The sequence below is a fragment of the Patagioenas fasciata genome, chromosome 4, assembly GCF_037038585.1.
Source record: "Patagioenas fasciata isolate bPatFas1 chromosome 4, bPatFas1.hap1, whole genome shotgun sequence".
Taxonomy (NCBI): domain Eukaryota; kingdom Metazoa; phylum Chordata; class Aves; order Columbiformes; family Columbidae; genus Patagioenas; species Patagioenas fasciata.
This window is the reverse complement of record NC_092523.1, coordinates 33,817,647-33,833,577: the sequence shown is the minus strand read 5'-3', so window position 1 is coordinate 33,833,577 and position 15,931 is coordinate 33,817,647. Positions and strand designations below refer to the sequence as shown.

The 15,931-nt window shown below is 36.4% G+C and overlaps 1 protein-coding gene across 9 annotated transcripts in view; it reads right to left on the bottom strand.

Annotated features, from left to right (window-relative positions):
- FAT1 (FAT atypical cadherin 1) overlaps positions 1-15,931 on the bottom strand; it is a 112,188-nt gene that overhangs the window by 19,430 nt on the left and 76,827 nt on the right. For all 9 annotated transcript variants that reach the window (XM_065836532.2, XM_071807585.1, XM_065836534.2 and 6 more), the window contains 8 exons: positions 14,060-14,335; positions 13,631-13,841; positions 7,049-11,116; positions 6,214-6,410; positions 5,377-5,530; positions 3,712-3,945; positions 1,964-2,353; positions 400-614 (listed from right to left, as the gene is read on the bottom strand). In XM_065836532.2, the coding sequence (XP_065692604.2) occupies positions 400-614; positions 1,964-2,353; positions 3,712-3,945; positions 5,377-5,530; positions 6,214-6,410; positions 7,049-11,116; positions 13,631-13,841; positions 14,060-14,335 (5,745 nt within the window). The remainder of the gene's footprint in view (positions 1-399; positions 615-1,963; positions 2,354-3,711; positions 3,946-5,376; positions 5,531-6,213; positions 6,411-7,048; positions 11,117-13,630; positions 13,842-14,059; positions 14,336-15,931) is intronic.

Below are 15,931 nucleotides of genomic sequence, written 5' to 3'. Positions count from 1 at the left end.
AAATTACAGTCTCATTTAAAACAGGTCAAAATAGACTTTATCATCTTTCAGATAAACTCATCCTGAAGATGAGCACAACTGTTTTGGTCTAACACATTTCACAGTTCGCAGAAGAAATGCCATCTGAACAGAACACACCAACATCCCTTCCTGAATTTCTTCTGAAAATTAAGTCATGTTCTTGCACGGAGAACACAAATATATCATAAAATATCATCTGCTTTCCCATAGCATCTCAAGTCCCTGGTTCTGAAACTTTTTCAAAATAAATTTTCAGTTCACTCAGCGGCAAACTTATCTGTTCATTTATGTCCATCTTCAAATCAGTATGTATTACTTCAAGACTAAAAATCATGATTGTCGTCACAGGGTATTTCGAAGGAAAAAAACAATACGTACTGTAATGACAGATTGTTCAAGTATAGCATCTTCACTGATTACTGCAGTGTAAGTGTCTTGGCTGAACACTGGGGTATTGTCATTGATATCTGTTACGTTAATGTTCACTGTTACAACATCACTCAAGGAAGGTGTGCCTCCATCTGTGGCTTCCACTGTCAAGTAGTACTCATGAGAACTTTCATAATCCAAGCTCTCAATTATAAAAATGGCTCCTAGGGAAGGAAAAAACCAAAAATAAAAACCTCACACAAACTTTGCTGTTACTCGTAGTATTATGCATCACAACTCTTGGTTTTGGTCTGGCAAATACTCAGCTTCTTCAGAGCTTGATTTATCACCGTAAAAAGTTGGAGCTACACAGTGAAATGATCAGGCTTTACATATATAAGTAAAAAGATGAGAAGTTCCTGCCATTACCACAAGGGATTCACAATTTAAAACCACCTGGCTCACATTTTTTTAATAAAAAAAAAAAAAGAATAAAAATAGTATTTTTAAAATTTTTCAATTAAAATTAACCAAAAATATGAAATGACCATTAACTTGACTTTCCTTGCAACCAGCATTAATGTCAGGCATGGAGTACGCAGAGGTAGTGACAGAAAAGTCTGACCATGAATTTTGATTTATAGAAATACCAGTGTTAAAGTGCGAGCTTTTAACTGGATAGTTAAGATAGTGTAGTCCCTAACATACATGCTGATTTGCTGCTGAAAAAATGGAACACATTTCCTTTTCTCAAGTATGTGAACTGGTAAACTACTTCTACACCATAGTACCAGTGTGCACACTGGAAAAAGCAGCTGGAAGAATTATAATTTAAATTACACTGGTATAATTAACTACTATTAACTTTTGGGTAGAAAACTTATTTAAAAACAACAAGTGTCACTAGAAATTAACTCTAGAAAAAGAACTATATAAGAAAACAAAACCATAATTGAGGTGTATATTGATTTTTAACAAAGAATTGTCATTAATAGGGAAAAGTTCTCCACAGAACCTAAATGTTTCCTGAGACTAAATCTGACTAACATGTAAGCCTAAAATCTCCACTGTCATGCTGGATATATGACTGAAGCGAATATTCCAATCTCCCTTTAATGCCATATCAAACTCCTCTATAATTGTTGTCTTTGTGGACCAATTACTATTTTTTCCAATCAAGTGAATTTCTGATCTTTCTTTTACAAGTCTGGCCGCTCATTCTGATTATATAGCTTTTGTGAAAAGACTATTATGGTTCTATCATTACAGAACTATGTCTTTCTAAGCCCTCTGCCCCTAGGTGGGGAATATTCCAGCTAAGAAACCCTTACTCTTGCCAGCTCAATGAATCTAACCCAAGTAACAATAAATAGCAGCAATAAAGTCCCTGTTTTACATTGTACTGCACTCCTCTAGTAAGCATGCTGGCACAACGAGTGGACAGTACCACTGGCTTTACATCCAGGATGAAGCACACATATTATACATAACCTATTTGGCTGAATTACTGTAGAACACAGTATGGCACTGTGCTTGGTTAGCCTAAAGGATATTCATAGTTGTATTCTGTTACCTGTTGTTGAATCGATGCTGAATTTTCCATGTTCATTCCCACTGACTATTGAGTATGTGATTTCAGCATTGGCTTCAATATCCCTGCTTGCAGCATAGATCTGGAGAACTTCAGTTCCAACCAAAACGTCCTCTGATACACTTGCACTATACTCCCTATGCTCAAATACAGGTGGATTATCATTTATATCCAAAACAGAAACTATAAGACTACTTGTTGAAGACAGTCTTCTAGGTAAACCTTCATCTGTAGCCTTCAAAGTTAGAGTGTACACAGCTTGTAGTTCCCGATCCAAAGGTTTCTCCAACCGAATGATTCCAGAAAATTCATCAATAGAGAACTGGCCCTCTGCAGAGTTCACCAGTGAATAATGGATTTTACGGTTCATCCCTGCATTTCAAAAACAATTACAGAGTATGAATCACCCATTAAAATACACCAACATAATAACAGTTCTGATAGCTATAAAAATAAACCAGACATGCTAAATATTATCATTCATGTTAAAGTTAATTTCAGCAAGAGTTAAAGGTTCTTGTGAAGAGCAGAATGATTTCCAAAACATGTAAACAGATTTAAGAAATTAAGCTAACACTTCATTGCACTGATTTTCTGCCACACAAAACCCATGAAGCATGGTTCGGCTTCAGTCACAGTACTAGCTAGTATGAAATTAGTAACATAAATCTAATTTTAACTTTAGAGCAACAGCATCTGCTTAGCAGGCTTATCAATAACACGGGAGTATATGGGAGAGTTAGGCTGCATTGAATAACTAGACTCAATCCCAGTAAGTTTATTTAAGAGCCATGTCCCAGAATTAACAGGAACATAATTTCTGGCAACGTTTCTGTATTTAAAAAAACCCAAAAACCACAACAAACAAACCAAAGCCACAACAAAACAAAACCAAACAAACAAAAAACAACAAAAAACCCAAACCAAACAACACACAGCAAAAACCCCATAGGTTTTTGGACCAAGCATCTTGCTCCTCCTGAGCCTTGAAGACTAGTAGAGTGTAAGAATATCTGTCTGTTACCTTCCAATTCAGCAACCTAGCTTTACCACAGCACAAAGAAGGCTGGTTATTTCACACTACTGTGGCAACTATTAATTAATATTATTTGATTAATAAACTGATGATAAATGGAAAGCATATACCTTATAAAGACCTTATGCTGTTGTATTCCTTATAAAAAAGCCTAAGAACAAACTCTTTCTAATGTCATTTTCAGTCCATGTTTGCTTAAATACTTGTAACCAAACAGCGAAGATAAAGAGGTAGCAGAAGTCTTAACAGGGGAGCAAATACAGAAAGCTACAATCAACCAGGGTTATCTTAATGGTATGATCAGCAATGGCTATCCTGGGAAGCACACATTCAAAAATCTATGCATGCACATTTACATGAACAGACATGGCTTGATATTGCTTTTACTTACACTTTTACTTTAAAGGATGGATATAACCCATAATAATATTAACAGCTTATCACACTAAAAATATCCAACATTTTGTCTGTCTCTTCTCTCATCTTTTTTGCAGAGACACAAAAGGGATGTTTTCCAAGCTACTCACACATGGAAGTCAGGTGTTGCATGATTTATCTTTCAGGAGTCTAATCCTGAGAGGTACTGAACACCTGTCAGTTCCACTGACAGACTTAACACCTCTCAGTATAAGATTAAGCAAACATTACTGTAACTTTGAGAACGTGACAAAAGTATTGGTCAAAGAATATATACCTGCATCTGCATCTGTTGCCTGTACTCTTGTCAAAAGGGTTTGGGGCTCTGTATTTTCAAATACTGTAATGGAGTAAGGATCAGCTGTGAACTCTGGGGCATTATCATTCACATCTTCCAGAGACAGAATAATATTCGCTTGGCAGAACCTTCCTCCTCCATCTGTGGCTTTCACTAGAAGATGATAAACTGCTTGCTGCTCACGATCAAGTGGCATTGATGTTTTCAGTTCACCTACAAAAAGAATAACATGCATAAGTTGATGTGAGTTGCAAGACTTAAGTATCTCTCACGTGTTTTCCTCTAAGATTTTTGTACTCAGAAAAACTAAACCATTTTCTTTTTGAGGATAATTTCATCAATGGCTAAGTCAACAGCTGTACTGCACTAATGAGCTCCACTTTGAGTAAAGCGTGTCAGTGGCCTGCCTTTTCTGCTTTAAAAGATTAAATAATAAAATCCTTGGCCTTTTTTTTCAAATGCCTATGAAATTAGCTAAAGACTACCTGACTCTGCAGAAAGAGAATATGTATACATGCATGAATCTCTGCTTTTGCGTAAAGAAAATTAAAATATTACAACTCTTGCCTTTAACAAAATGCAAGATAAAATCTACATATAGTCTTCCTGAGCTATTTAGTCGTGTTCCTTCTACAGCTATTGAGCTAATTCTCCTTCTCCTTCTCTAACATTAATAAACAGAACTATCCACACTATCAAATATAACTTGCTACTACAGAGAAGTCTAGCACATACTTTTTTTTCCAGCATGAAAACACTATGACAGGCATAAAGTGTATCAGTTGCCTCCTTTTAACCACTTAAGAATAGTATTCTGAATTATTGTTTATGAGTATTCTAGCCCTACTAATTCTGAATTTACGTAACGACATGCTAGCACAGTACACAGGTGATATTCAAAGCCAAAAAAATCCATGAAGATCCTTCTTATTCATTTTGCCACTGAAGTATCCTAATCTCCTTCTTCACATTCCCACTATATCTTTGTATTTACTGTATTTAAATTTTTCTACATTGTTTACTACTCCCTTCCTACTGCTTGTCTACTACAGCCTGCAAAGCACAAGATTTGGGCATCAGTTTTGGCCTATATTATAATCCAGAAAACAGGAATGCCACGAAAACCAAAGTCATACAAGTTAAAATTTCATCTCATTTTATATAATGCTTCCAGTAAAACTGGAGGCACTTTTGGTGTTTACTATGGAAAGGAAATTTGTTGCTCCATCTAACCTCATCCCATTTAACAAGCCAAACCAAATGATGGCAAAGAAAAGCTGAAAGAAGATATTTCAGTTTGTAAATCATTATTGTTACTACTACAATGAATATAAAAAGTACAAAATTTAGCACATACTTTTATTTCAGTCACTTCAGCATGGACGTTTCTAGCTTTGGGCTAAGTACCCTATTTACTCTTTAGCTACTCATACATTAAAATACTTGCCTTTTCCCTGACTTCTACTTAAAATATTACTAGTATTTGTGAAGTAGAAACTCACATTTTAAACAGTTATATAATAAACTAACCCTTAATGGAAAGCTTAAAGTACTGACATTTACATATGTCTTAATGTAAAAATAAAACATTTTATAAAACAAGGTGATGACTGGAATTTTGTATAATGCGTAAAACATTATTACCTGTGTCAGGAGTGAGCCTGAATTTTTCTGCTCCTGTGCCATGCAGTGTATAAGTAATTTCTGCATTAGAACGAATATCTGCATCTGTGGCAGACACCTGCATTATCAGTTTGCCAGGGAGGGCATCCTCAGGAACAGAATCAGTGTATAAAGCCTGCAAGATTTTAAAGTTACATTGAAAGACTAGACATATGAAGTAAGTACAGCTTGGAAAGGGGAGGGGAAGAAGGAAGGACAGATGAGATAATATCTTGTTTGAATGTTTGGTAACATATGAAGTGAACCAGAGGATGAAATACCTGAAAATGAAAAATATGCATGATTTTCTAATTAATTACCTCACATTTATTAAATTATATTCAGATAGGTAATTAATACTGCAAGAACAGGAAGTCTTGAGTATCACTGCATGGCTAAGAACTCAACCCTTATCACAGGAAATGCACAAATACATCAGCTAAGTGATGGTATGCGGCCTTCTTCAAGACTTGGCTTCCTTCAGAAAATAGAGCATATGAACTCTAATGGCTGCAGCCTGAAACAATTCCATTTGGAGAACTACGCATTAACACAAAAGAAATGTACAATTCTCCTCATACTCTTAAAATATCCACAAAGTGTTAAAATTACATCATGGAATTCTCTTTGGATTTTTACTTAAGAAACTTGTCCACGAAATAACTTCTCTTTGACAGCATTCTATCGTAATAGCCCAAGTTTCTGTTACCAACTTAAAAGGAATAGCTATTTGTCAGTCTCCTGAGAAGCAATTTCAGGGAAAGTTTACATTTTATGTATGGAAGCAGCTGGAGACAGAAGATACAAGATTGTGCCTACCTTTTCGCAAACAGGGCTATTATCATTAGCATCAAGGACTTTAACCTCCACCACAGCCTTAGTTGCAAAGGTCCCATCAGTAGCTGTAATATTTAGAAGGTAATTATCCTTTTCTTCCCTGTCCAGAGGCTTTTTGACATACACCTTCCATTCATTCTGTATATTTTCAATAGCAAACTGTCCCAAGGGATCACCTCCTGAAATACAAAAAGAAACATTTAATTAAAGACTAGAAATTGCTACTATCACTCTATCAACATGAAGTTAAAGCTAAAGAGAAAAAAGTGTAAATGCAAATAAGCAACCACTCTCTGTGGCTTTATAGGGAAATAGCTTCGTTTTCCAGGTATTATAGAAATAGCCAGTAGATGCTCATACAACAAATTTAACTGTAGCAAATAGAATCTATGAAAATCAATGTAGAAATTCATGTAGCATTATAAATACAATATCAAGACATATGCTAAATAACAAAAACAATAAAATACTCCACTGGAAATTAATAGTCTATTATTTTGTGAAATTTATTTTGTTTGTTCTTTAACTACATCACTAATTTCAGTGTAAGTATATTTTTAAATAAAACTTGACATATAAATGAACAACAAATGTAGGAAAGCATTTTAAGCAAGGCACACGTGAAACTGAAAGCCAAAGACCTGTTTTCTAAAACTATTTTTTCCCCTTAAGTTTTTAATATTAATTTTAAGACACATTCTTTCTTTGCAGCTCCACAGTTTCCACCTCTTCTCAATAATTCGGAAGATTAAGTTGTATCGCACATCATTCTCAGACCACTCAAATGATTATTCTGACATCACTAGAAAAGATTTACCTGTAATGTAATAGGAAACTTGTCTATTGGCTTCTTCTGTATCCGCATCAGTTGTACTCAAGATGGCAATTACTCCACCAGGAGGGTCATCCTCACTGACTGTTCCTTTATATATCTCTGCAGTAAAGCGTGGAGGATTGTCATTCACATCCGTAACAGTAACTTCAACCACAGCCACAGAGGACAGTTGAATTTTTTCACCCCGATCAGATGCAATCACTGTGATTCTGTACTTGTCTCGTTTCTCATGATCAAGTTCTTTGAGAGTGGTAATCCAGCCAGTTTCCATGTTTATGGTAAAAGACTCTATAGTGTCTAGTTCTTGAGAAGGATCCAAGCTGTAAGTAACCTGCCCATTGAGTCCTGAATCTAAGTCAGTTCCTTTAACCTGGATGACTCTTGTTCCAGCTGGCATGTTTTCTACGATGAATGCTTCATATGGATTGGACTCCAAAACTGGTTGGTTATCATTTGCATCTTTTACCTGAATGCTTACCTCTACTGAGGAAGCAACATTATAATCTTCGCTTGCATACTGTGCTTGAACTGAGAACTGGTACCACTTAGTTGTTTCATGATCAAGATCCTTCTCAAGTTTCAACGCTCCAGTCTTTCGGTCAATCACAAAAAAATCATCTCTATTGCTTTCAGGAGTGTTCCCTTTAATCAGACTATATACTAAAGTCTGATTATGCTCTGCTTTGATAACATCTATCACAGTCCCAACTCGAATGTCTTCAGAAACAGTGTAGGAATAAAATGGCTCTGAAAATTTTGGAAGAGGCACTTCTGGTGGGAGTATTCTAGCATAGACAGGAACAACTGACTCTTTTTGGGGGGATCCACCATCGACTGCTCTAACAAAGAAGGTCAGAAATTCATTTTCTAAACCGATTAAGCTTTCTTTTGTAGTAATTATACCAGACAATGAATCAATTTCCAAATTCTCTTTAACACTTTCAGACTCTGCTTCAATAGCATATGTGATGTCTGCATTTGTACCCTCATCAGCATCAGATGCCCAGACTTTAATGACAGAAGTACCCCGTAGAACATCAGATCCAATATTTACTTCATACTCTGTTGCTCGGAACTGAGGAGCATTATCATTGTCATCTGTAAGTATAACATTAATAGTACAGAAAGCAACTTTTCCTCCTGAATCTTTGGCCATTAAACTAATAGCAATTACTTTTTCTGCTTGTGTTTCACGGTCAAGCTTTTCAGAGGTAAATATCTGCCCTCTCTCATTTGTATAAAATCTGTCTTTGGCAAAGTCATTCACAATGTGGTAAGTGATGTGGCCATATGTACCAGAATCTTCATCTGTTGCTTTAACTTGAGTCACCAAAGTACGCAACGGAGCATTTTCAGCTAGTTCAACCTCATATTCATTCTGGCTGAAAACAGGACTATGCATATTGGCACTAGTTACAGTTATATGGACTTGGGCTGAGCTTCTGAAGACCCCATCAGAAACAGACACATTAAGATTATAATGTGACTTTAGCGCCTGTCTGCGTAGGTTTGAGATGGTGATAATACCAGTTTTACTATTAATTACAAAATTCTTTTGGTCGTTGCCTGTCAGAATGGAGTACTCCAGCTTGTCAACATCTGAACTATCTGCATCTGAGGCTTGCACACATGTCACAAAATGCCCTCGGGGAGCAAGTTCACTAATTTTAGCTTCATAAAGCAATTGGTTAAAAAGAGGGGGGTTATCATTGAGATCAGTTACATCAACAGTTACAACAGTATCACTGCTCAAGGGCAGCATGCCACCGTCTATGGCCCTTACAAGTAACTTGTGTTGTTTAATCTGTTCGTAGTCCAAAGTTCTTGCAGTAAGAATGAGTCCAGTGCTGCCGTCTATGCGGAAGTAGTCATGACTTTCACTATTATCCTCCACCAAGTGATAAGAAATCCCCCTGTTTGTTCCAGAATCGGCATCTGTAGCGCTCACTTGTACAACTGATGTTCCAATGACAGATGCCTCGGAAAGGGTTGCAGTGTAAGACTGCTCTGTAAACACAGGAGGGTTATCATTGATGTCTTCCACTATTATGTCTACAAACACATCAGCATGCGCTCCAGTTAGGGAGTCAGTTGCTCGAATACTCAGTTTGTAGGCTGGATGAGACTCAAAGTCAAGAGGGGCAACAACATTTATAACGCCAGTGTTGAAGTTGATGGTGAACTGACTGAAAGGATCTCCATCTGTGATGCTGTAAAACACCTTAAGTCCTTCTGGGCTGTTTGCTTGTACATGAACCACAGGACTATGGAGCTGAATGTTTTCTGGTATCTCTGCACTGTAGAAAGGCTTTTCGAAAACTGGCATAGCTCTACTCATAACTGTAATTGGGACTACAACTTCAGCAGAAAAAGCAGGGTCTCCTCCATCTTTTGCCACTACTGTGACCAGATACTCCTTATTTACTGTGTCTGGTTCAAACTTCTTCTTCAGTGAGATTTCACCAGTGGGATCAATTTGGAAGTGTTCTTGATGTTCTTTGAGATAGTAATGCACCTCTCCATTTCTGCCTGTATCTTTATCTACTGCAGTGACACGTCGAATAACATGGCCTACTTCAGAGTCTACTTTAACAACAGCATAATATGGAAGATTGACAAAAAACGGAGCATTATCATTTACATCTTCCACTGTGACTTTAACTACAATGTGTGCAACAACTGATGGTTTATATTCCTCTGTCACTTCTATGACCACATCAAAAGATTCTTGCTGTTCACGATCAAATGGTATTCCTGTTGTTGAAAGAACTCCTGAAGTTGGGCTTATTTTAAATCTGCTGTCTGGATTTATAATATTGTAAAACAAAGGCTCATTTATTTGATTCCCTACAGCAGTAACAACGGCTATTGTTTTTGCCTCTGTAGAATTCTCCTGCACTGTTGCAGAGTAAGAACTCTGTGTGAACTTCAGCTGGCTTGCTTTGCTTTCTTTCACATTAATTTTTACAGATGCGGTGCTTGCAAATCTTCCATCAGATGCTCTCACTGTTAATTCGTATCTGCTTCTTAACTGAGTTGTATTTTGTACTATTATATCTCCAGTCTCAGGGTTTATTGAAAATTTTTCTCCAATGTTGCCTTCAATAATTGAATAAATTAATTGTGAAAAAACGCCTGAATCAGCATCAGTGGCATTTACGCTGATGACTTTCACGCCTTTATAGGTTGGAACCAAAATGGATGTCTCATACAACTCTCTTGAAAACACAGGAGGGCAATCATTGATGTCAATTACATAAATAGTTACATTAGCTGCATATTCTGCATATAAACGTGGTATCCCCATATCATGTACTTGCACTGAAAAGCGGAAAATATTTGTCTCCTCATAGTCCAGACTCGTTACTGTCCGAATGGCACCAGTGCTAGAATCAATGGCAAAATATTTGCGGACAGATGGTTCAACAATTTGATAAACAAGCAAAGCATTAGATTCTTTATCAGCATCTGTAGCTCGAATTACTAATGGGATATTCTTGTCAGTCAGAACCACACTGTTAATTGAAGCTGATTCGCTGATGAGTCCAGTGTATTCAGCCTGCATAAAAATTGGTGTATTGTCATTCTCATCCCGAAGATGCACCACAACCGTTGCATTAGTTGACAAGCCAGCCATGTTCGTTCCTTGAACAGTTAGAGTGTAAACAGGCAAAGTTTCAAAATCAAGTATCTTCTGAGAAACAATGACACCTGAATTTGGGTTGATACCAAAGGCATCACCTATATTACCATCTTTTATTTCATAAACTACAGAAGATTGACTGTATGCTGTAACCATTCCAACAAAACTGCCAATGCTGGCACTTTCGCTGATTTCTGCAGAATATTCTTTGGCTGTGAATTTTGGTGAAGCATTATCAGAAACTGTAACAAATATATGCACAGAGGTCACTTCACTCATTGGGGGGTCTCCTTTGTCTGTAGCTTTTACCATCAGGTTGTATTCTTCCTGTTTACTACGATCTAATTCCTTTGCAATTTTAATCATACCCAATATAGGATCTATAAAGAAGGAATTTCCAATATTTCCTGTGAAGAAAAAGAAAAGTAATTAAGAAAAGAGTACACAAAAATTAAAGGATGACTGCTTATTTAGCTATACATTTAAAGAGATGATATAATGAGAACAAAGAGAATATTAAAGTTTCTTAGCTTTGTTTAACAAATATTTGTTAGCCTCTTTGGAAAGTTTTCTGTAATCAAGAGTTAGCACTAATTTTAAGTTTACTTGTAGAAAAATTGCATAAAACATAATTAGCAAAGCCACAGAAGCCTTGAAAATAAATGCAAAAAATGTGTTTATTTTTCCATTTTAAAACCTCAGAAAGATAACAAATATTTTGCAAGTTTCAACATTATAAATTACATATTTTCTCCAAATAATCTTTGCCATCAAGTTCATGTTTTAGCCACATTAAATATCTAATAAAACTGAAAGAAAATTATATTCAGAAGTTAACATTAGTGAAATACAAGTTACATTTTATGATATAAAATAACAAGACTACTTTTAAAAAGAAAGTGTCTTAATGAATACACACTTGTGAACCTTAGTTGCTTATGCATGTATACTTTAAATAGCTCCACGAAAATTAATCTTTCTGAATTGGATGAAGAGTTATATCTCTCCTAACTTCATTTTAATACATAGACAAATTATTCCCTGTGAAAGTATTAGAAAAAAAATACTACCTGCTGAAGATTAGAGGCTACCATTTGATAAACACTTGCTTTCTGTATATTTTCAAGTATATACCTGAACTTCACTACACACAATATTCAGCTTATATGCTAACTATAACATTTAATATTTTACTTCCTTAAAAAATTACATTACTGTGTTCTCAGCATGGAAAAATTCATTATGAACTCCTGAGTCATGCACACAAGTAGGCAAGATGGTGGGGTTCTTTGAGCTTTTCTGGTTTTTGGTGTGTTTTTCTGTGGTGTTTTTTTTTTTTTTTTAGTGGAGGCTCTGAACACAGTGGCATTCTTAGAATATCCCATTACAAATCTAAGCAGCCATTACAAACATTTAAGGAATGTCCCTTCCATATGCTTAGGACATCAGTTAAAATGCCTTAACCTCCCAGTACATCACAGTCCTGCAAAACAAACCTAAGAAAGTCTTACATTTACTTCTACAAAAGACTAGAAGAAAATAAAAAACAGGGTGTGACTTCATTCTAGACAGCATGCACACTTTTTTTTTTTTTTTTTGGCCATGTTTTGGCATTCATGAAACAAGCACTACTGATACGGGAAAGGCAAAGAGAAGTTTCACAGACATTAGTAAAACGATAATATTTCTACAAGTAACAGAAACCAAACATATTCTAAGCAAATTATGAGACACTTAAATACATTCTCTTCAGAGTATAATAGTCACAGCTTCATTTTAATACAGTGGTAAAGTATGTTTTCATATCAAAGTAACACTTTAGAGGAAGAAAAGGAAAATATTTACACTAAACAAATCCTAGCTTTACAAAGCAATTTATGTCAAATAAAAAAATGCATTTGCGCATATCATCCTGCACACAACAGTAACTGAATAACTTTTTACCTACGGCTCTCTTCAACAGGTAGTTTCTCATGCTGGTTACTAGGATTTTTATTTTAAATTACCTTCTATCTTGAAAGTAGTATTGCACAAAGGTAATGTTAAAGTATCCTTTTTTTTTTCCTAGTTATAATGCCTAAATAGTTCAGGACCTTGGTAATAGCAGGCTTGTATCTAGATTTAAAGGACTGAACCAGAACTCACATCCATCTAGTAAGTGAACTCAGTCAATGTCACCCTGTTTTCATATTATTCAAAATTGCCATAATTTGAATCGCATTCTTACAGGCAAATTCAGACATTGAAAATAAGCAGCAGTACCTAATGCCCTTCTCTGTCCTACAATCTGAAAGGAGCTTTAATGCCAAATTGACCAGCTATTAAGAATTTCTTCGATATTTTATTGAGCTAGAAGAGCAGTCTCACTATTTAAAATCAGCCACAGTGAACCATGCAAAGCAACCCCTAAACCTATCAGAAAGTTTAAAACCTGTGACTATTTAATAGTTAAGCATATGGAGACAGGCATGTTATTTTTAAGATCTTTTCTTTCACATTGTGCTAAACATGAAAGCGCTTATCTCAGGCTCTTACTCTTGTCATCAAATCCATGCATTGCCTATGCCACAGAATATCACATTATCAAAAAATAATGCTTTGTTTAGATCTGAATGTAATGCTTCTGTAATTTCTACAGAACACATCTCTCTTAAGGGTTTAAATGTTGCTTTTTCTTCTACTACTACTAAAATGGTGCAACTCTAGATAGAGGATAATATAATTGGCTGAGGGAGATGAGTATTTGTCATTGTAGTTTTAATTGTTCTGAGGCTGTATCTTAAATACATGCCACAGAATATGACACACAGACCTGTACTGCCCTCTTCTTTATATCTGTTTTCTTACATGTCTACAGTTGAAACAAATTATCAACAAGCATTTTTTCAAAATAAACTGAAGGTGGAATAAAGTAAATTTACCTGATTCAATAGAATAGACAATTTCTGCATTTTTTCCTTTGTCCTTATCTAGTGCTGTAACCTGGAGTACTGCAGATCCAACAGCTGCTGACTCATACACCCGTCCTTCATAGGAAGAGCTGGTGAACCACGGAGCATGATCATTTGTGTCACTAACAGTAATGATGATTCTAGCATAGTTGCGCTTTACAGGAACATCTTGATCTCGAACCTGAAACAGTAAATACATTTCTGGCAATGAGCACTTTTATTTCAGTAGTTCTATTAAATACCAGTAATAATTTAAGGTTCAATCTGTACCAGTCACAGAGACAAAGACTGCATACAAATTAAACATATAAATAAAGGTTTGAATTAATGAGACAAATTAAAAGACATTTAAAAAAAAATTGTTTGTTGTCTACAGAAAACATTTTGTGGTTTATTTACCATTACTGTGAGAATATGCTGGTTTATAGTCTCATGATCCAGTTTCTCTGAAGTATAAAGAGAGCCAGTTCCAGGGTCCAGACGAAATTTTTTAAGACTGATGGGATCAGTGCTGCCCTGTATAGTATAAATCAGTTTATTCTTCTCATCTCTGTCCGTGGCACTGACTTGCAGAATTTCTGTCTCTGGCATGGTGTCTTCCGGAATAACAACTTCATACTTTGAAGCAGAAAACTGAGGCCTGTGATTATTTGTGTCTATAACTTTGATGTACACCTGAAATGATAGAATGGGAAGGGGTAAGCATTGATAATATTTGGGAAACAGAGATGAAGAGGATATTTCATTAAAAATCAGACCATAATACTGAAATAATTCCACTGTGATTTTTTTTAAGGTAAGGTAGAGATCCAAGAAGTGTAGTGAAGAAGAATCTCACTAAACCCAAATGCCTCACCTTCCTCAAAGTCAAACCAGAAACATGTATGATCAAAAATGCCTTATGTAAGATAACTTAAAGGGAATTATTTTTGTCTAAAACAAGATGAAAAAATAATTTTGGGATTTAAAATAAAAGAAAAATCCTCAATATAGATCCCAGGGTGGGTAAAAATCCTTCTTAATCATGCAATTTGGAATTTTAAGTGTTGTTTATCAAGGCAGTGGATGCACTGCACTCCGCCCTGTCTTCAGATAGAAATTATCCTCTTTCAGTTCCTTACATTTACAAGCCTAAGAAAGAAAAGTGGTGGAATTCCCACTAAAGTATGTTATTTTAAAGAACCACAGGTAGTGTTTGCTATTTTTCAGCAATGTAGCACACTCTCAGCACAGGTAACTGGTCACCAACGCAATTACCCTAAAGTTAAGAATTACATTAACGTTGATGCTTCAAATTGCATTTTCCCATAGCAGTTCAGTTGGGCTCCCATCTGTGCAATGCAGGCAATGCTCTCTTTGTGTGAACCATAAAGTTCAGTGAAACCACACGAGATTCCTGCACATCCACTTGCGTTTCACAGCATCAAACTCTTGTATAAAAAGGGCAAGACACTCAGCCACCACCCTGCTCTTTCACCAGTGATAACATCAGATGAGTAACAGTAATGCAGAAGACTTGGCAGGTGGACAGCAAAGCTCCAAGAACACATGGCTAAATTCAGGTTCTTTATATGCTGCACACAGAGCCACCCAAAGGTTAGCTGCTTCATACAGATTAGTTAAGTGCCATCAACATGTGTTTAAAATAAGTACTTATGATTTAATAAGTTGGGTAGGAGTGTTGATCTGCTGTAAGGTAGGAAGGCTCTGTAGAAGGATCTGGACCAGCTGGATTGATGGGCTCAGGCCAATTATATGAGGTTCAACAAGGCCAAATGCCAGGCCCTGCACTTGGGTCACAACAACCCCACGCAATGCTACAGGCTCAGGGAAGAGTGGCTGGAAAGCTGCCTGGCAGAAAGGGTGCTGGTCAGCAGCCATCTGAACATGAGCCAGCAGTGTTCCCAGGTGGCCAAAAAGGCCAACAGCATCCTGGCTTGTACCAGGAATAGTGTGGCCAGCAGGAAGCTGGTGGAAGGGTCTGAAACACAGGTTTTATGAGGAGCAGTTGAGGGATCTGGGGCTGTTTAGCCTGGAGAAAAGGAGGCTGAAGGGAGACCTTATCGCTGTCTACAACTACCTGAAAGGAGGTTGTGGTGAGGAGGGTGTTGATCTCTTTTTTCCCCAAGTAGTAAGCAATAAGATGAGAAGAAATGGCCTCAAGTTGCATCAGGGGAGGTTCAGATTTTATATCACGAAAAATTTATTCACAGAAAGAGTTGTCAGGCATTGGAACAGGCTGCCCAGGGAAGTGGTTGAGTCACCATCCCT